Consider the following 22,168-nt stretch of genomic DNA (forward strand, 5'->3'; position numbering starts at 1 on the left):
GTAGATTGACCCAGAGAAATGAGAGGCAGGGCCCAACTCCAAGATATCAATCAAAAGACAGGTGGAGCATCATGCTATCATGATAGCAGCTGAGGTTACACCCAGAGAGTCTTTAAAAATTCAGGACTCTGATGACATCAACCAACAGAAAAGCAATCAGGATTACAGTTGGACAGAATACAGGCTTTTTAACCCAACAGGGCAGTGTCCAGTGCAAACAGCTCCAATGTAATTGCCAGATGATGAAGAGAAACCCCCAAAGTGGTAAATAGAAGGGAGTTAGGTCAACTGCGTGGGGAAGAGGGTTTGTTTATATCTCTACAGGTGGAGAAGGAATCAGATGGGTGCCAGCGAGCCGTATTTGCCTTGTCCATCAGAGAGAAACAGAAAAAGAGAAAAGTCTGGAAGCAAAGGAGAAGACCTAAAAACAAAATCTTCAGGAATCATTGGATTTCCTAACACATGATGAGACTCAGTTCTTGAAAATGATCAAGAATCATTGGATTTCTTGAGATGAAAAATTGTTGATGAGACTATTGCAGTTAAATTTTCATGTTGATTCATGTTATTTGTTACGTTACTACTAGCTTGTGTTATATTGCTATGTGCTTATGTATTTTATGTAATTATGTGTAATGCCTCCCATATTGATGGATTTATGTGTACCAATTTCAAGTGAGCCCCTTCAGAAACCCGCTAATCTGATCTGAGTTCCTATTTCCTTTGTTTTCATCTCCCTTCCTGAGATGTCAGGGAGGGAGTGACCACCTTCTTTTTATGGTGTTTTCACTCCTTTTTTGAGCAGTCAGGGAAGGCGTGATCACCTTCTTTTTGGGGTTCTCACCTCCTTGAGAAGTCAAGGAGGTCATGACCACCTATGTTCTAAATCAAAAGAAAAGGGGAGATGTTGGAATCTTTACAAACTGTTAAGTCATTAGAGTTGATAAAGACAATAATTATCTAATTTAGTATGGTTCAGTATGATTGATCTGATCTTACAAGGAGATGTTATGGGCCAGAAGAAACAAGGTACTAAGTACAACTGATAGAAACAATGCTAGAGAGCTCCTATAAGCAAGAAGTATTTAAGTACTCATTGGAGTTCACACTTTGGGGAGATTTCAGGGTTTAGTATGAGATATCCGAATTCACACCTCCCTTAATCCCTGCCTCCAGAAGGAGGAGTCAACCTTTTGGGAGATCATATATAAAGAGGCTCTTAGCTTCGGAACATTCCCAGGAGGAATGGGAGTTGGAGAGGAGTACTCTGGGACAGACACAGAGCACTCTGGGAGATTGAGAGCCAGAAGCCCTCTCTTGCAGCTAAGACAGATTTACTTTGGTGCTGGCTGGAGGCTGAAGAAACAGAGGCAAAGGATAAAGCTGCAAGAGCTCTTAAAACCAAGGAGAGGGAGAAAGAGGCCTCTAAGTAAAACTAACCAGGCTATATTGGAGACAATGAAAGATCAGAACTTTTAACACCTGGCTGCATTTGGGTGATTATTACTTTTAACTGAAACTAAGGCTGCCTCCAAAAACCTCCCCAAGAAACCTGCTTCCAGAGAGAACCATTATATTTTAAAGAAGAAAAACACCACAATCAACCATCTTTCTATTGTAGGAATCTGTCATGCATTTAAGACAGGTAATGGATTAGATTATACATCTTCTACCTTTAGGTCTTTTTGCATAGAATTTGACTTTGCCCATTCCATTGGCATTTCTTATAATCCTACTAGCCAAGTCATTACTGGACAGACTCTTTATACCCCCAAAGTGTTCCCGTTCAAACAAGAGAAGGGAATTTTGCCTTCACATCACAATGTGAATCAAACATGTGATTGTTTGTAATTTTAAAATTCTTTGGCTTTTACCTTAGCAATGTACTTCTGGCACACACAGAAAGTACAGCTAACTGACAGACTGACTAACAAAGACAAAAACTTTCTTTCCACATTGATGTGGAAAGGCCTAGATAGCACCTGGAAAGGCTCAAGTTGGGTCAGGGTTTGGGGACCCAGGTACATTCTTTTCATTCTAGATGCAGATCCAACAGGTGGATCCCCACTAGAGACATTCGTGACCTGGGGATCCAAGAAGAGAAGGACCAGACAACAGCCCAGAGGGACCAACCAGATGTCAGGAACCCTTCAGACACTGATGACAGCAATGTCCCTCCAGACTGTGACACCAAGAGACAGCAGATAGCTCCAGTGTAGCAGCTGAAATGGACTGTCTTGGGTGATGTGTAATATAAACAGACTGTTAAATGAACAATGAGCTTATGTGCTTCTCCCATGGCTATTCGCCATATGGTGGCCTGGGGAGAGGCTTTGCCCTATGTTTTCTATTTATGGACTATGCCTCTAAATTAGTGGGTGAAAAACCAATACGTTCACCTGCCAAGGTTACTAAGGCAATGTTACAGGACATGACTTTGCTACAGGACATGACACTTTTATCTGTGTTTTCTTTCAAAAGATGTATACAAGTGTAATTGGAATTGTAACAAGTGTAATTAGAATTGTGACAAATATAACTAGAATTGTGATACCCTACCTCATTGATATCTTACCTTATCGATACCCTGATATATACAAATGTAATTACAAAATTGTGACGTCCCACTATAGTAAAATCTTATCTCTCTGACATCCTGCCTCTTTAGTATCTTATCTCCTTGAGCATGACGCTATTGAGTGGGTTGAACATCATGTTACCCATGTTTGGTTATGGCAATAATTGAGCCTAGTTCTCACTGTCATGACTTTGTTTATTAGTGTGTTGCATCCTACCTCCTTGAACATGATACTCAGTGATCTCATTGATCAAGCGAACTGTAGCTGATGCTAAGTGGCTTGATAGAATGAATGGTTCCCACTTTGAAAGAGAGGGGAATTGTAAGGGTCCATTAGAGAGGCCAGGCAAGCGCAGTTAGAATGTAACACAGGCCTATGGCCTGGAGATCCCTGGACATGATTGGCTGTGAGTATACAGGGACTGCCTTCGTGGGTGGGACCTCCAGCCATGGTGGGAACCCTGAACACTCTGATATCGAGTCAGGAATGGGAATGTCTCCATCTCTGATTGGCTGTGCCTGTGACCTCATGGGCCCGATATAAGCTCAGTGGGGGAGGAGCCCGACCCTTTTCATCTGGAGCTCTGCCAAGGAGAAAGAGCTAAAAGAGTGCAGGAGGTCTTAGAGTAGGATGTAAACCACATGAATAAAGGTCTTAAGCTTGCCTGCATAAACTCTCGGGTGCTCTGTTGTGCTTAAACTGCAGCCATATGAGGTAGCAGCCAGAGGATTTCTGAAGAGGTAAGCTTGATATTAATATTTACCAGAGAGTTCTCTGATGCCCTGGGAATTAGGAGAGACTGGCAATAGCAAATGCAATTATAGCATGTTGCAACCCTCATCAAGAGACTTAATTCTTCTTCACTTTATGCCATAAGGGTTATTATCATCTGCATATCTGAGATTGTTGATATTTCTCTTGGCAACCTTAATTCCAACTTCTGATTCATCCAGTCTGTCTTTTCTCATGATTTACTCTGCATATAAATTAAATAAATAAGTTTGACAATATACAACCTTGTCCCACCTTTTTTCTAATGTTAATATTTAATTCTTGGCTTGCACACAGGTTCCTCAGGAAAAAGATGATCTGATACCACCCAATTCTTTAAGGACTTGTCACATTTCATTGTAATCTACATACTCAAAGGTTTAGTGTGTACTAAAAGTTTAGCAGTACTCCTTTGCTTTCCCCTTAATCCAGTGAATGTTGGCAGTTCTTTCTTTAGTTGCTCTCCCTCTTTGAAAACCAGCTTGCTCTTCTGGTAAGTCTCCATTTACATATTGCTGAAGTTTAGTTTGCAGAATCTTAAGATAACCTTGCTGGCATGGGAAATGTGCGCAATTATTCTGTATTTTGAGCATTCCTTGACATTGCCTTTCTTTAAAATTGGGACAAAATTAATCATTTCCAATCCAGTGGCCAAATTTTTTAGCATACAACAAATGCTGCAAAGTGCTGCTAAGAATGCAGCACTTTAACAGCATCATCTTTTAGGATTTTAAATAGCTCTGCTGGAATTCTGTCACCTCCAATAAATATCCTTATTGTTAGCAAGGCTTTGTAAGGCCCATTTGACATCATTCTCCAAGATGTCTGGCTCTAGATTAGTAACCATGCTATCATGGGTACTAATAGTTATTAGTTATCTTTAATGATATCCTACATCTTTTTTGTATAGTTCTTGTATATTCATGCCCCTCCTTAATCTCTTCTGCTTCTATTAAATTCCTATATTTTTGTCTATCATGCCCATTTTTGCATGAAAGTTTCCTTTAATATTTTTAATTTTCTTAAATAGATCTATCTTTCCTATTCTTTTGAAGTCTTCCATTTATTTCTATTGCTCATTAAAGAAAACTTTATCTCTCGACTATTCTCTGGAATTCTTCATTCAATTGAGTTTATCTTTCCCTTTCTCCTTTCCTTTTCCCTTTCCTTCTTTCCTCAGCTATTTTTAAAGCTTCATTAGACAGTCATTTTGCTTCCTTGTTCTTTTTTTTTTCTTTGACATGTTTTTTGTTACTACCTTCTACACAATATTTTGAACCTCACTTCATAATTCTTCAGGTATTCTATCTACCAAATCTAATCCCTTAAATCTATTCATCACTTCTACTTCATATTCACAATTCATATTAATTATTTAGATCATACCTATACAGTCTTTTGGTTTTCTCTACTTTCTTCAATTTAAGTCTGAATTTTGTAACAAAGACTTTTTTGCAATAAGAAGTTCATGATCTGAGCCACAGTCAGTTCCAGGTCTTATTTTAGTTGACTATATATAGCTTATCCACCTTTATTTGCAAAACATGCAATCAATGTAATTTTGATATTAACCATCTGGTGATATCCATATGTAAAATTATCTGTTGGATTGTTGAAAATGAGTATTCGTTGATCAGCAAGTTATCTTGACAAAACTCTATTAGCCTATAAATATAGGCCAGTATATTCAATAATGTGATTTTCTGAATTCTTTAGAAGATATTATTTCAATTATGATGTTTATTTACTTATCTTTCCCCTTCATAAATCTTACCCTTGGAGGAATTAGACCCAGAAATAACAAAGCAGGAAAAGGAAAGAGAACGAAAAGGAAAGAGAGAGTACAGGAAGAGAAGGACCCTTCCCTTATATAGAATCTGCTATGTGTCAGATATTGTGCTAAATGCTTTTTGCAAATATTTTCTAATATGATTCCCACAACAATCCTGTGAGGTAGATGCTATTACTATCCCCATTTTACAGCTGAGGAAACTAAGACACAGAAAGACAAGTGAAGGAAACACAAGGGAAAGGAAGGGAAAAGAAAACAAAAGGAGGCAAGGGGAAAAGGGGGAAAGATAAGGGAAAGGGAAATTTAAAAACAAGCAAACGGGTTATGTTTTACTACATGATCTCAGTCCCTATGCTGTTTCATGAATTACTTATCAACCCTATATGGACCATAGAAACTTTAACCAATGCTTTATCTCTTGGTTTTTTTGCCCCTCTATTTCCTGGTACAACTGATGTGTTCTACCATCACATCTAATCACATCTGAAACTCTTGTTCTCCATTGAGCATGTGGATTCTGGTCCCAAGCATATTTAGAAATGTAGTCTTTTACTGCCTAGGCCTTACCTCATGTAAATATTGCCTATCCACTAACAGACTATATAAGTCCTTGAGACAAGGGATGTATCATTTTTAATTTTTTTATTTCTATGCCTAGAATTATGACATGTACATAATACATACTTAATAAGTTTGTTATAGGTTTTATTCCCATGATTTTTTATTAAGTTACTGAAAAAATATTTTTAGAGATACATCTCCCTCATAAATATTTTTACAAGGAAATATAGGATTTTTCTTTTATTTATGTAAAATGATCTTTTACCAGTCTATTTAACAACAGCAGTCATGAATTTGAATATTTGGTTAAAAAGGATATATACTGTGTCTAATTAAATCTCTATTTATTGAAAGCAAATGAAAGAGTGCCTAACTACTATTCATACCCCTTAAACCACTCTAACAAGTCTTAAAAGCTTCGTTATGAAGAGGAACATTATGCTAACAAGCACAGCAGCCTACAAAAGGGAGGAAATTACACTCTGGGTTGAATGATGCCAGGTGTTCATTATTTAGGTATAAAAAAAATCAGTGAACAGAACAAGGGAAATTATATAATTCAATATGTCCCTTTTACTAAATACTTGAGCTATCCTAAACTATTGTTCTCATAATACAGCAGTAAGATGGGTTTTCCAGAAAGGAAAATTCTGAGATTAGTATTCCTTTAAAGTTACTTTTTCTCTAATGAAGTCTTTTAAAGAACTTAAGAAAATCATAAATTAAAGGACAATAATCCAAGTTTTAATTCATTCAAGAAAACCAACAGATCAAATTAGATTCCTGACAATTCTAAAAATGTGTGATTATTAGTATTGACAACAATAATTCACAATTCTATAGTCTTCTTTACTTGTCAAAGTGTTTATGTCATAGATATCCTGAAATTTAGGAAGGGATCATAAGACTGTCTAATGCAACCCTCTCCTTGTATTATATCAAAACCTATTGTTTTTTATATCACTTTATTTCTAAATATTCTCCATTCCTGTATCCTTATATAGCAAACTTTTCTTTAGAACAAACACCTTAGGAACAAAAAACAGTTTAGCCAAATCAACTTAACCCATCAAAAATGTTTAGCAGCATTTGCAACTTTCCATATCCATATCCTTGTATTGCTTTTTCTGACTACTTTGTGAATATTTTCCCTGTGTGATTTCTCTATAAAATAATCTTTTTGGCAAGCATATGTTTGGCATTCAAATAGTGTGGCAAGTCCAGTGGATTTGTGCTCTCTGCAGTAGGAATGGAATGCTTGGCAGTTTAATTGGAGAAAGGACATCAGTGTCTGATATCTTATCTTGTCAGGTGATCTTCAGAAACTTCTGTTTTTTGGATGCAATGCCTGTTAAATTGTCTCGATCAAGAGCTGTTCTTTTTTCAGGTCTACTGGATTTTGTGTTGTCTATAAGACTGTAAACATTTGATGTACTGATGGTGAGCAGAATCAACTTTTCTGAAGTTTTTGTAAATTTTTTAGTGCTTCAACCACATGATGGGATCCCCACCTGCCTCAGTAATCAGATAAGGGTTGGATAAGCAGATGGGACAAGCTCACACAAGGTGGTCAGAAAAAGTGATACAAGGACACTCTCAAGGTCTCTCAAGAATATTAGAATTGATTGTATGATATGGGAAACACTGACACAGGAACAACCACTTAGCATGGCATGCCCTCATCAGAGAAGATGTTGTGCTCTATGAACAAAACAGAATTGAATTAGCTCCGAAGAAATGTAAGATTAACAAAATTAGAGTGCACCCCAAATGTTCATAGGGACTATTCGTGTCTGACCTCTGGCAGAATACTCCAGGCTCATATTGGTCTAATCAACTATGGTCAGAAAACTCTAACTCTATTCTTACGTAGTGATGTCATTTTGAGAACATATTGAGATGACAATAACCAACGATCCAACATCTATATTCACTTATCTTTCTTATAGAGGAAGTGAGGGGCATTTAATCATTCAGAGACAAGTTAATATTTCTTTTATAAAATTAGATGATAAATAATTTGGCACATATACTTTGAGCACTGATGCTGTTTTTTTATGGTACCTATAAATATAATGGTACCTTTATATTATATAATAATAACAATTATTCTTTATTTATCTCGACATTGTTAATTTTTATTTTTTTGTTTCTTTGATAGAATGATTGCAACTTTTATATTTTTGGAATCACCTGTTCACAGTAAATTTTATTCCAGTCCATAATTTTTATTTGTATATGCCTTTATTTTTAGATGTGTTTTTGTATGCAACAAATTATTGAGTTTTTTTCTTATCTATTTTGTCTTTTGTTTTATTTGCTATTTAAATTTAAAAGTCATTATTGTTAGATTTGTGTTTTCCTCTCCTTTTTTTATTGATTTATCGTTGCCTTTCTTTTTTAAGATGGCATTTTCCCCTGATGATTTTAAATATATTGTTACCTCCCACCACTCTTTTTTATCTGCCCTATTTTAAATTCCTTGAATTTACTTAAAATTTTCAACATCTCTTTCATTCATGCAACCATTCATTCATTCATTCAATAACTTAAATGCTTCCTCCCCATTCTTATTTCCCTTTTCCTGATTAGATAAATATATAGTTCAAAATCATCTTCCTCTCCATCTCTTAGTTTGTAGAATATTTTTTGATGTGTCCTTTTCTAATTTTTCAATTATTTTATTCACCAATTTCCATTTCCTTCTGTTCTATATTAATTTCTGTTCTCTCATTTATGCCACACCCTTATTTATTCTTTCTTTATTCTTCCTTGTTTCGCCATAGTAGATAAAGCTTCAGGGGCAACAAATTTCTATTTCTTACTCTACTCTACTCTTAATTATTATGCTTATTCCATTCACACTGTCCCCTTGTGTACTTATTTATATTTTATGTATTTATTATCTCACTTTAATTTACTTTGGTTTTAGAAGGGCTTTTGTCTGTTGTCTTAATTCTAAGAAATGAATTGCATTCAGGATGTAACTTCAGTTTCTTTGTTTTTTGGAATATCCTGTTCTATTCTTTCTTTGATTTCAAATATCTTTGGAATATTCTTGAGTTTATTCAAATTGATGATATATTATAGCTAAAATTCTTTTTTTGATTGCTTTAAAAATGTTGATTAGCATTAATAGTATAAAAGTTAACCACCACAGCTTGGAATTTCAAAGATGAGGGTTTCCTCTAGCAACAGTCAATAAGTTGAACTAATCAGTAATTTGTTCTTTTAATAAAAAATATTCTGGGCAGTTGTGTAGTTTTATTTGATATGGTATGATAGTCATGGGGGTTTTTTATGGATATTTATATCTCTTATCTCCATACATCCTATCTTGATATTTTGTTGTGGCTTATATAAAATTCACATTCTTTTAAAGTTACTACTGTCTTTTGCTTTTATCCTGACAAAATTTATTTCTGTATTTTTTCACTTCAAATCTGTTATATTCTCTTTCGGAAATTTTAACCCATTCTAGAGTTTCTTACTGTTGTTTCTAATTTCTGGGGAATTCATAGAATTTTCTTTTTCATGGGGATTTTTTTTTGTTCTTTTTCTTTCAGAATATAAAACTTATACAGTGTCTTTTGGCCTTAAATTTTTTTAACCTGTTTTTCTTTCTACTTTCATTGATTTATCTTCTTTGGATTCTTGGACATTTTCCCTTTCATCTCAGCTATCATATATCTCTTCCCCTCCCAAACAAAGATTATATTTCCTTTCCTTCAGCTGTTAACTCCCCTTTCCTTACAGAGATTGTATTCCTTTCCTTCAGGTGTTTCAGTAGAATCAGAGTTTCCCATATCTCCTAGAGTATGGTTCAAAGATAACCCCTGCTTTGAGGAAATGGACAAAAACATCTATAACCAATCTCTGAAACATAACCCTATAGGTTTGCTTATCCTGGTTGTACTTGGAATGCATTATGGGATAATATGTATAATTTTTATCTAGAACACTATTTCTGTCTTTGAATCTTATGGATTCAATTTTATTCACTCTATTTAACATGTATTTCCATTTTTTGAGGTTTGGGAGGTTTTGTTTGTTTTGGTTTTGTTTCTGTTGTTTAGGTTGGAGAGGTTGTGGAAAGCAACATCGTGCTAATCATATAACTTCATCCTCCAACTTTACAAATGAGAAAATTTTTTCATCACTGATGTTAGAAACACAACAATCTTTATTTTCCATATAGCAGTATTTAACAATTACTGAGTGAAATATATTGATTGATCATCAGTGATAGTTAGTTATCACTGCTAGTCTCTTGATATATCAGAATTGTGAATGGATTCAACTCTGTTATTCAGCCTATTTCTTGTAGAACTTCAAAAACATGTGGAACACTATTCAGGAAAATAATGCCACCAATCCAGAGATAAAGTGAAGGACAGGAAGTAAAAACTTTGGCAAAAATTATAGTAATTAATTCTATGCTCATCTCTGGATTTTTCATCTATGTCCAGTCTTATTCATGTGTAATATTCACATTTGCAATTGCCATCTCACAAGAGATTGTTCCCTACAAACAGCTGACCCATACAAATGAATGTCACTGAAGGAGGAATAATCATGGCAGATTATATTTTTAGTTCTTTTGTTTTATCTTAAGGAAAACTGCTAAGCTGAAAGATAGTAAATCATGGCAGGGAGCAAAACCATTTCAAACTCATTGTAAGACATTTCTTTTATCTGGGAGCTTAGTTATAACAGTAAAATAGATTACTGAAAAGCTAATTTTGATAATAATGATGAATATCAACATAATCATTAGAAACTTTTTTATTCAGAGCCTATTGATGTGTGGATGTTAAACAAGATGCTATCCAGAATAAATTAATTTGACATAGACTCCATCTTCTAGGAGTTTATGTTTTCAGGGGTTTTATGTGAGCTTTAAAAAGATTTAGAACCACAAGGTAACCTACAAATCATCTTGTCTCTCATTTTACAGATGAAGAATGTAAAGTCCAAAGAATTAAGTGACTTGGTCAAACAACAATAAATAGTCCAGCCAAAATTTACCCAGACTATTCTAATTCCAAATTCCAAAACTTACTGCTTGTAAGATATAGCTGTGTTCTCATACATAATAATGATAGCACTTATATGGAATTTGAAACTTACACAACTCTTTACAATACAGATATTTCATTTGAACCTCATAATAAAATAGGTGCTATTGTTGTCCCCAGTTTTTATTGTTCCAGTCATATCCTGCTCTTTGTGACCCCATTTGAGGTGTTCCTGACAAAGATGTTTTACCATTTCCTTCTCCAGCTCATTTTACAGATGAGGAAACTGAGGCAAACAGGATTAAGTGACTTGCCCAGACCCACTCAACTAATAAATATCTATGGCCATATTTGAACTCAGGAAGAAGAGTCTTCCTAATTGCAGGCCCAGCACTCTGCACTATGCTACCTAGCTGCAATAAACTAGAACTGAGAGAGAGATTGAGTGAATTGCCCAGAGTCACATAGCTAGTAAATATATGAGGTGGGAACTGACCCTCCCCCTTTTGATTTTGACACATGGTCTATCTAACACATTTTACTACTTGTAAGGCACAGCTGTATTCTTAGACATTCTTAACAAAATGAATGTCCCAGCCTGTCCTAATTCTGACTCCCCCCCAAAAATACAAATATTCAATAAAACTGTTACTTGCCTTATAGAAGATTAAAAAAAGGTCATCAAGTTTCCCATGTATATCACCTAGAAAGCAAAGTTAAAATCATTATTTAGTATTATTCTATAGAAATACATAGTATTTATTATATCACACAATTATATGAACTAATTAAGGACCATTGTCTAATTATCTTCAGTTTATGAGTCCTCTGTTGTTACTTTAGATTTGTTGCTTTCCATCATCTATGTTTCCAAAGCCAGTTGCTAGCTTTCTTAGAATTTGAGAGTCTGTGTGGTATGGGATAAAGGGGTAGGGTGAGGGAAGGAGAAAGGGTAGCTTTAAGTCAGATGGTCTGGGAAAATTTTTGTCTCAGATATTTATTAGCTCTGATCATTAATAAATCACTCAATCTCTTAAAACTCTGGCTATTTGTTTCTGAATGAAGATAATACTTGTGTGATCTACCTTACTGGATTACTATCATTATATGAGGAAAGTGTTTTATAAATGTGACACTATTATTATTATTATTATTATTATTATTATTATTATTATATATTCTTTGCTTATGTTTGTCCCTTATTTCTAAAGGTCACCAAGAAACTGCTTATGAGTCACAAAAACTCTCTCTAACATACTTAAACACTGCCAGTGCTAAGAATTTTCTTTTCCTTCTTCCTTTTTCTTCAATTCAATTCCATTAACATTTATTAATTACTTTATGACCCATAATCATTTAAGCTATTTCATTTACCACTTTATTCTTCTGACAATTTCATAATTTTCTGTAGAAAATTCCAAAATTATATGTCCTAGAATTATCTCTATCTGCTCCCTTAAATTAATCTAGAAATTATGATTTTCAGGTTCAAGTTAAACTTCTAATGCTTATTCATTATAGGAAGGAACCAGTGACCCAAGCTTTATTCCCTTCCCATCAATTACAAGCTCCCCAATGAATACACAAAGAAGCCTATTTATCCAAGTAAATAGCAAAACAGAAATCAGAGAAGTTATACAGAGGAGAATATATACCAGATCACACATAAGGAAAATTTCCCCCAAAGTCTTCAGTATAGCAAACTAGGGATAGGGACAGGATGGAAACTACTAACTCCTCTTATGTTTCCTTCTTCCCTTCATTATCCTGAAGTAGGATTGACTTCTTCCTATTTTCTCTCTTGAAACTGGAAGCTAGAAGAGGTTGAAATGACTAAAGAGAGGGAAGAAACTAGAGTTCTCCCCCATTCCTAACATAATTGGCCTTAGTTTTAGTTTTTTCATTTTAAAAAAATCTGTATCCTCAGCATATAATTCAATGTATTAATCTAATTAATAACAGCTCACTTTGTTGAATTAAGTTGCAGGATGTTAGCATTGGAAATGCTGTCTGAAATCAATTCTCTACCTCTAGATTTCTCCTTTGGTTACTCCAGCTAGTCCATTTGCCCAGACCCCATGTGATAATCCTATGACATGGTAACTGCTTTTATTTTCTCCCAATATGCTTTGATCTTCTTTATATCCTTTAGAATCACACCTTTATCTCCAGCTCTCTCACTCTTGTTGACCCTAGATGTCAGGTAAGTCAGATGTGAATTATCTATCCAAAATCTTGCATTGCCTCAGAAACTGAGATAGAATTTTCTTTCTGCTTTGTCCTATAACCAAGATGGCCAATAATTTCCAAGACAAGAAGTCAGTCAATAAACATTTATTAAATGCCTAGTATATTCCAGGCACTGTGCTAGGTTCCAGAAATACAATAATCCCTGCCCTCAAGGAGTTCAAAATCAAATGGAGGAAACCACAAATTTTAAAAAAAAAAAATGTGTGTGCATGCACATGTGTGTGTATAAACAGGCTATCTTCAAGAAAAAAGAAAATATTTAAATTAGGATAGCGCTAGAATTAAGAAGGGTTAGGAAATGATGGCTGTAGGAGAAGTGATTTTAGTTGAGACTTGAAGAAAATCATGGAAATCAATTGGCAAAAATGAAAAGAAAGACCATTCTATACCAGGGGAACAATCAGAGAAAATGTCCAAAGATAGGATGTCTTGTTCGTAGAACAGTAAAGAAGCCATCATCACTGATGGGAAATAAGGTGTAAGAAGACTGGAAAGTTGTGTGTAGGAGAAAGGGAAGACCCATACCTTATAAAGACCTTAAAATACTGCTTTGTATTTGACCTTGGGAGTGATGGGGAGCCCCAGGAATTTGTTAGGTAATAGAGAAAATGGTCCAATCTGTATGTTAGGAAAATCACTTTGGGAGATGAATGGAGGCTGGATTGGAGTAGGAAGAGACATCAGGAGGCAGATCCTTTAGTAGATTTACAGCAGTAATATAAGCATGAATAGATAAGATCTTGCACCAAGGTAAGTAGCAGTAGCAGAGGGAAAGGGAGGACATTTTGGGAAAACTGTTGCAAAGATAAAATCAACAGTGCTTGGTAACACATTGGATATAGGGAGTGAGAGATAGTAAGAAGTCAAAGTCAAACCCAGGTTTGAAGCCTGAATGACTGGAAGAATGGTGTTGTCTTTTATACTCCTAGGGAAGTTAGGAAGAATAATAAGAAGTATTTAGAGCAAAAATTATTAAGTTTAGTTTTGGAAATGTTTGAGATGTCTAAAAAAGCAGTTAGAGATGTGAGACTGGAAATCAGGAGAACTGCACTCTAATCCTGTCTCTACTACCAATTAGCTTTATTGGCTTGGTAAGCCACTTAACTTCAAAAGACCTTAGTTCTCTCACCTGTAAAATAAAATTTAAAAATGGAGCAGATGAGAAGCCACATGGTACAATGGTTTTGGAGTCTGAGAAATCTCTGTTTAAATCCTATCATCACTGATAATCTTATTAGTTAAGGAATTGGTTTAGATGGCATCTCTCTCTACAACTAAGCAGCATCATGCATAGACTACTAGATTTGGAATCAAAAGAATCTGAGTGCTTTGCAAAACTTAACAAAAGTTATTATTGTTGTTGTTTTATGTAGTGCTACACTGGACTCTAAAATCTTCCAGCTTATTCATTTCTACCCAGATTGATTTACTCAAAGAGAAAAACAAGGGAGAAGTAGCTACAGATTCAGTTTAGAGAATTAAAGAAACCTGATCTTTTAGACATCCTTATCTGTTTGCCTGGTCCTTGTCTCAAACCATAAAGGTAAGTTTACAAGGGAGAAGTAGCTACAGATTCAGCTTAAAGAAACCTTCTGATCTTCTAGACATCCTTATCTGTTTGCCTAGTCCTCGTCTCAAAACAAAATAAAGGTAAGTTTATATTTGGCCTAGTGCACTTGGCACCCTAAGACAAATCAGAACAGTATATAAACTACATTTCTATTATATTGCTATGGAAATACAGCCTGATTAGTTATATAAGTCAACAGCACTGGAGATGATGATGAACTGTGAAGTAACAATACAATCAAGGCAATGAATGAACTGTTTATCCTTGTTCATTAAATATCTGAGCCACCCATGTTCCACCTCACACATCTCGGAGTACAAATTATTAAATTGAGACCTTATGGCGAATAACAGATACTAGAAATGAAATGGTCTAATTTGATCATGAAATCACCAAATCACCAAATCACCTAATCACCAAAATAAGAAGAATTTTATTTTTAAAAAGAGAGAGAAAGAAAGAAAAAAGGAAGGAAAGAAGGAAGGAAGGAAGGAAGGAAGGAAGGAAGGAAAGAAGGAAGGAAGGAAGGAAGGAAGGAAGGAAGGAAGGAAGGAAGGAAAGAAGGAAGGAAGGAAAGAAGGAAGGAAGGAAGGAAAGAAGGAAGGAAGGAAGGAAAGAAGGAAGGAAGGAAGAAAGTAAGGAAGGAAGGAAGGAAAGAAGGAAGGAAGGAAGAAAGGAAAGAAGGATAACCATCATTATTTTGTAACTTGAAAACTCAGTAATTACTGGGACTGCTATTCCACACTAGTCATTCTGTGACAATTGCATACTTTGCACCAATTATGATGAACAATGATGTGTAGTACATCTGGAAGCAACATTCTATCAGGCTTGCTTACACTGTAGCAAAATCTCATCTTTAATTATTTATTTAGTGCCAGAAGGAACAAATTTCAAAAATGTCCCTGCTCTTTCTAAAAGCTAAAGACCAGCTAGGAAATATTACAGCAACAAAGGCTGAGAATATTTTCATGTCTGAAACCACTTTTATGACCCTCCTTCAACTGCATAACCAATAGAAAAAATCTGATGGGTTAGTCAATAAACAAATATTTAATTAAATACTTGCTATGTGCCAGGAACTGTGATGTGTGGAAGTTACAAATATGAAAAAGACAGACAATCCATGCCCTACAAACATGAAGAAAACAATACACAAAAGGAATCTGAAAGGAATGATACAGAGGGAAGTAGGAATGGTGGAGTCTCTATCCAAAGGAAGGATTGGGAAAGAAAGATGGGAAAAGAAGAGAAGCCTAATCTGGGAGTCCTCTTTAAATGGAGGCTTTGGGAAGAGTTCCTTGTCTACCCTTCAGCCTTTCAGTCAGATTAACAGTAACAAATCTGACAGGATTTTTGAAGGATGCAAATTTCCTGAAGACCAGGTTACTAGGGGCTCAGTGGAATCTAGTTCCAAGTAGTGAAGCTGAGTAGAAAATGACAAGTATAGAAAGATGAATTCTGAGGGAAAATGGAATGAACTGATGGGGCTAGGAAGAGGGAAAGAAGAAGATATATAAGTGGTTTTTTGTTTTAGAAAATTGTGTGCCTTGAGAAAATACTGAAAATCCCTTATCTGTCACATGGTCATTTCTTACATACAACAGGGGGAAAAAATGGAAATGAGAATTTTCCTCATGGATAATTCAATACTTTTATTTTCTCCTTTAATAAAAGTCAACTTTCATCTTTTAAGGCTGCTCAGAGTTTAACCTTACCACAGATTGTTAATTCCTTGGATACAGTGGATGATATGTGAATGATATTTGGCATCTGTTGCAAGATCTTCTTGGCTTCTAGTAATACTTCTAGAACATAGCGAGCATGCAGTATCTGTAAGGGAAAAATTCAAGGTCATCATTGTATTGAAACCTATAGTTATATTATGTAGACATAGGTTATTCAAATCTATTTCTGGGCTTTCTAGTCATCTCTCAAATTATTTTCAGGCAGATTATCTACTTATCTGTCCATAAGAAATTTTATAGAATGTGGATTTTATGTAATGGGTGATGAAAGCAGAGTACGAAAGAGACTGGGGGTGTTATGATTCCAAATAATGATTTTTTAATTTGCATTTGTTATTGTGCCTTTTGAGTTTCTATAATCATAGAGAGAAACAATGTTTTTTTCTTGATAGGGAGGTGGCTTAGAAGTTAGGGAAAGCTGGTTCCAAATAATGTCTGATGCATACTGGCTATGTAACTTGGAACAGTCGTTTAACCCCTTGATGTTCTAAACACATGCATTCCACAACACTCCTTTGCAAGGACAAAACAAGATTAATAAATCTTTTGGAAATGTTTTAAGAACATTTTTAAAATATAATAAAACAGGGGCAGCTAGATGGAACAGTGGATAGAGCACCACCCTTGAAGTCAGGAGGACCTGATTTCAAACATGGCCTCAGATATTGATATATCTATATCTATATCTATATCTATAGATATAGATAGATAGATAGATAGATAGATATAGATATAGATATAGATAGTAAGTGTTAACTTACTAGCTGTGTGATCTTGGGCAAATCACTTAATACCAATTGCCTCAGCCAAAAAAACAATAAGTAGAAATAAAATATATAATAAAACACAGATAATATTACATTACTAAGTCAATATGCAGCCTAAAGGGATCCAGTACAGTGTAGTGGCCCCTGTTTCTATTTGAGTTAACATCATTGCTATTATAACAATAATAATAATTAACATTTATATAATGTGTTAAGTGCTTTACAATTATTAACTCATTTCATCCTCACAACCACCTTGAGAGACAGGTGCTATTATCATTTCCTTTTTACAGATATGTAAACTGAAGCAAAAATGAAGTGACTTGCTCAAGATCACTCAGATATCAATGTTGAAAAAATTATCCATGCATATGTTTTGAAAATAAAAAGCTTTAATATAAATATATAAATAGATAGATAAGTGATTGAAAGCAAAAAAAAAAAAAAAAAAAAAAAAAGCCACCTAGATAATGTCTGAGGCTAAACCTATCTTGGTAAAGGGATTTTCCTTACCTGGGAATTCCCTATATCAATGAAATGGGTCTAGTCTCTTTCCCAATATTTCCTAATACATAGATGTGTTAAATATCTGCTTACATCTTGCCCATGTACTAACACTGAACACCTATGCTAATCATAAGAATGGGACACTGTTAAATAAAGCTAAACCTAGCTGTGCGATGCTGAGCAAGTCACTTAACCCCAATTGCCTCAACAATAAAAAAAAAAGAATAAATAAACAAATAAATGAATGAATGAATGAACAAACAAATGAATGGATAGATAGATAGATAGATAGATAGATAGATAGATAGATAGATAGATGAATAAGTAAAGCTGAGTTGCCAGAGGAAAAGGAACTACATTCCCAACAGCCCCATGAGGCAAAGAGGTAGATCCAGGAATAATGGCAAGAACATAATGGAAGAAACATAAAGAAAAACTTTCAAATAATTGGGGCTGTCCATCAACAGAGGGAGTTACCTTCAAAAGGAACTAAATTTTCTGGCACTGAAAGTCTTCAAATGGAAGCTGGATGACTGCTTATCAGAGTTGTCAGAGAGAATTCATGATTCAGGCAGAGGCTATTCTTAGTGGGCCTTTGAGATTCTTTCCAATTCTAGGAGTACATTTCCCATGAATACATTAGGAAGCTAATTCTTTGAAGATAATTTTATCTCTTTGCAGAAAATAGGTATGACTTCTATAAGAAGTTGCTTTATATATAGCTTGGAGCTACCATGGAAGGCTTACAAAAGTGAACCAAATAAAAAGTAGGACAATGCCAAAGTAGAAGAAAAATCCTTAGTTAAATATTACTGCAAAATTTACTGTAAAAATAATAATCAATCAACTATAAAAAGACAAAAATAGGAAGCAAACAATAAATCACTCAGCTATAAATAACTTCTGAGGAAATACTTAAATGGGCTCAATTTTAGCCCATAAACTAGGGAAATATGTATTAGGAACATGACACAGTGGATATAGATCTCACTTCTGATTCCCTGGGTGACTTTGAGTTAGAACTTTTCCATACTATTCCCTTGCAAATCGTGTTAAAACTGTTCATTTCAGAAGATTTGCTGTGTAAATGGACAGTATTTCCTCTTTTAAGAGTTTCCTCCATCAATAAAATCACAGGTTGGGACAAAAGAATACCTGTTAAACAGGGAATGTTAATCAGCCTTACAAGGTTGATACTTCCAGACAACAATCTATAAAATCCTGTCTGTTCTAGACTACTATTATTCTACATGCTTAGAGAGTGAACCAGAAGCTAAATCTTTAAAATATGGTACATTATACAGAAATTAGACTAGCATGGCTTCCATGTCGCTGCCATGTGTCAACAGCATAGGAGCTCACCTACCAGTGAGCCAGCATGTCTCAGAAGCTCAAACTGTCTTCAGAGAGTAAGTATTATGCAGTCAGAAAACAAAACTTAAGTCAGGAGATCTGGGGTTTCTTTCTCAATCACTAAATAGGTTAAGTTCACTTAAATCTTTCTTTTTGACCTTTGGTGCTAATATGAGAGTGGCAATACTTCTACAATTTTGCCTACATGAGTTTGAAATGTCCAATTGTTTGGAAGAGTGTTTTTTAAACTATACAATAGAGGCAAGCTATCTCATCATCATAATCTTAACAAGCTGGTTTGAAAAAAATAACATTCCTAAAAACATTTTAACACTGTCAAAATGCATGGGATATGTATATTTGAATCATTTTATCTCCAAAAGGTCTACTTGCCTGGTTTTCCTTGAAAGCATCAATAAGCAGTACAACATCAGCAAAAGTGAGAGGGAATTTTAGTCGAGGGCCATAATAAGTGTCTGGTACTTCTATCAGACTTATAATAGTTTCTTGGTCTGATTTTTGCTTAGGTTCAGGGTTAAAAATCTTAGGCAGATTATCTGAAAAGGGAAAAAACAGTTTTAGAAGGAAAAAAAAGGGATTGTCCAAACACAGCACTGTTCTCATATAAAAGTATCATGGTGCTATTTCTGAATCAACTAAAAAACTATAGTTAAATCCTAATAAGACAATCAATCAAGTGCCAACTATGTGCCTGATGTAGAGTTAAATTCTGAGGACAAAGAATGATATAATCTCTGCTCATAATGACTTTATGTTTTAATGATATAACAAATATATTTAAATTATATTCAGTGCAAATATAAAGTTAAAACATAAAATTACATACAAATTAGTCAAAATATGTTAATTTGGGAAGAAAGGCAGTTGGGAAGATCAGGAAAGACTTCATATAGCAGATGGTACCTGAGATACACCTTAAAGAAAGAGAATCTATGAGTCAATAGTAAAGAGGGAGTAAGTGTACATCCCAGGCACAAGGAGGGGACAATACAAAGGCACCCAGGAAAGTCAATTTGACTGGATTACAAAATGTAAAAGAGAGGAATATCCAGTAAGATTGGTAAAATGGAAACAAATTGTGAAGGACTTGAAAAGTTAAAGAAAAGCTTGTATTTTATCCTTAGAAGTGACAGGAAGTCACTATTGTGATTCGGTAGTGTCTGACTCTTAGTGACCCCATTTGTGGTTTTCTTGGCAACAGTACTGGAGTGATTTGCCACTTCCTTCTTCCAGCACATTTTACAGATGAGATAGTTGAGGTAAACAGGGTTAACTGACTTGCCCAGGGATCACTAGTATCCAGTGAGTGTCTGAGGCTATATTTGAACTCAAATCTTCTTGACTACTGGTCCAGGAACTATCTACTGCACCAGCTAGATGACCTTAGGAAGTCACCAGAGTTGTTGAAAAGAGGAGTCATTTAGTCAATATCTGGACTTAAGTGTAGAGGGTCACAGCCAGTGGGGAAACTCTGAGTGAGGTATAAGACCCTTTAGCCCAGAGGGAATCTGCTAACAAGGTCTGGTTTGGCTCCCCATCTCCTCTAAGGCCTTCTTAAGAAGTCAGAGGGTGGTGACAACCTGTGTTGAGATTGCGACAGAGTGACAAACTACATATAATAACAAGTTGTTTATGTGGTCCCATGTGCGCAGTGTTGTTTTTGTTACATTATAAAAAGAGGAAAGTCCTTGAAATAAACAGACTCCATTTTTCATCATTCTCAGGAGTCCCACCTCATCACTTCTCCACTAGGAAGGTATATCTTAATATGGGGTGGAGGGCTCAAGACAGTATGTTTTGTCACCCCAATTTGAAGGCTCTTGAAAGCAGGACACAACATTTGAGAAAAATTATTTTGGCAGCAGTGGGTAGGATAAACTAGGAATCAGAGGCAGGGAAACCAGTAAAGGGATTGTTGAAATAATCTAAGCAAGAAGCAAAGAGAGATTAAACTAAGATGAGATGTATGAAAGGAAAGAAGAGGTTGCATGATATTTTGTGGAGATAAAATGGCACATTTGCCAACTGATATGTGAGGTGAGGGAGGTTGAGGAATCACAGAGAATGCCAAGATTATGAACTGGAAACTCTGGAAGGATATTGTTATTGTTACTGTTGATAAAAATAAGAAAGTTTGGAGAGGGGCAAGTTTAAAGAGAAAGTTGAGTTGTGTTTTAGACATAGAATTTCAGATAATTCCAAGACACTAAATTCTAAATATCTAACAAGCAATTTTGGTAACTGAAAACTACAACTCAGTAGAGAGATTGGGACAGGATATCTAGCTCTGGGAGTTATTAGCATGGACGTGACAGTTAAATCCATGGTAGCTGATAAAGATAGACAATAAAAGGATTCGGGACACAATATTGAAGAATGCTCACATCTAAAAGAATTCAAGTGTACTGATACCTTCTAAAAAAATTGGAACATTTGGAAAAGGGGAAGGTTTGAGGGAAAATATAATAATTTTAGTTTTGACATGTTACATTTGAGATGTTTATAGGACATTTGAAATGTCCAATAGACAATTGGTACTGCTGGACTGAAACTCCATGGCGAGACAATGATTAGATATGTAGATTCATGAGTCATAGAAATAGAGATGATAATTAGAGCCAAGGGAGCTGACAAGGTTAATGTGACAGAGAAGGGAAGGGAGGGAAGGGAAGGGATGGTTAGACAGCAAAGGAGAAAGAAAAGGGATAGTCAGACAGGTAAGAAGATCATTAAGGGAAAAACGTGTCACACAAACCCTAGAAAGGAGAGTTTTCAGAAGGGGAATGGGCAACAGAGTCAAATGCAGCAGATTAATAATAATAATAATTGCTAGTATTTATAGAGCACATAGAATAAGCCAGACACTATGCTAAGTGCATTACAAATAGAATTTCATCTTGATGGGGGTGAACCTTGAAAGTGTCCAAACTCTCCTGTGAAAGAGGCCCAAAGGGGGGAAGGACATAAATGAGATTTTTGGGGGGGCCAGACACTGTACCCCCTTCAGGGAGTTCCCAGATCCTGGAAAAAGCCTGCAAACTCCCAGTTAAGTGATTTTATTTAATTGGAGATCTATGTCTGATAGTCCTCTATTGAGTAGCCCAAACATCTCCCAGGCCCAGGCCAATATGTATCCCATATAATTGAGATTTGTCAATTCATCTCTGCCAAATTCCTAATTAGGAGTTTTGCCCACTAAGAAATCTTCCTTCTTGGTGAACAATAAAGATC

At 35.2% G+C, this 22,168-nt stretch overlaps 1 protein-coding gene across 4 annotated transcripts in view; it reads right to left on the bottom strand.

The window, feature by feature from the left end:
- PPEF1 (protein phosphatase with EF-hand domain 1) overlaps positions 1-22,168 on the bottom strand; it is a 169,751-nt gene that overhangs the window by 74,397 nt on the left and 73,186 nt on the right. For all 4 annotated transcript variants that reach the window (XM_051984413.1, XM_051984410.1, XM_051984412.1 and 1 more), the window contains 3 exons: positions 19,310-19,473; positions 16,260-16,374; positions 11,378-11,424 (listed from right to left, as the gene is read on the bottom strand). In XM_051984413.1, coding sequence (XP_051840373.1) covers positions 11,378-11,424; positions 16,260-16,374; positions 19,310-19,473 — 326 coding nt within the window. The remainder of the gene's footprint in view (positions 1-11,377; positions 11,425-16,259; positions 16,375-19,309; positions 19,474-22,168) is intronic.

The sequence above is a fragment of the Antechinus flavipes genome, chromosome 3 (genome assembly GCF_016432865.1).
Source record: "Antechinus flavipes isolate AdamAnt ecotype Samford, QLD, Australia chromosome 3, AdamAnt_v2, whole genome shotgun sequence".
Taxonomy (NCBI): Eukaryota; Metazoa; Chordata; class Mammalia; order Dasyuromorphia; family Dasyuridae; genus Antechinus; species Antechinus flavipes.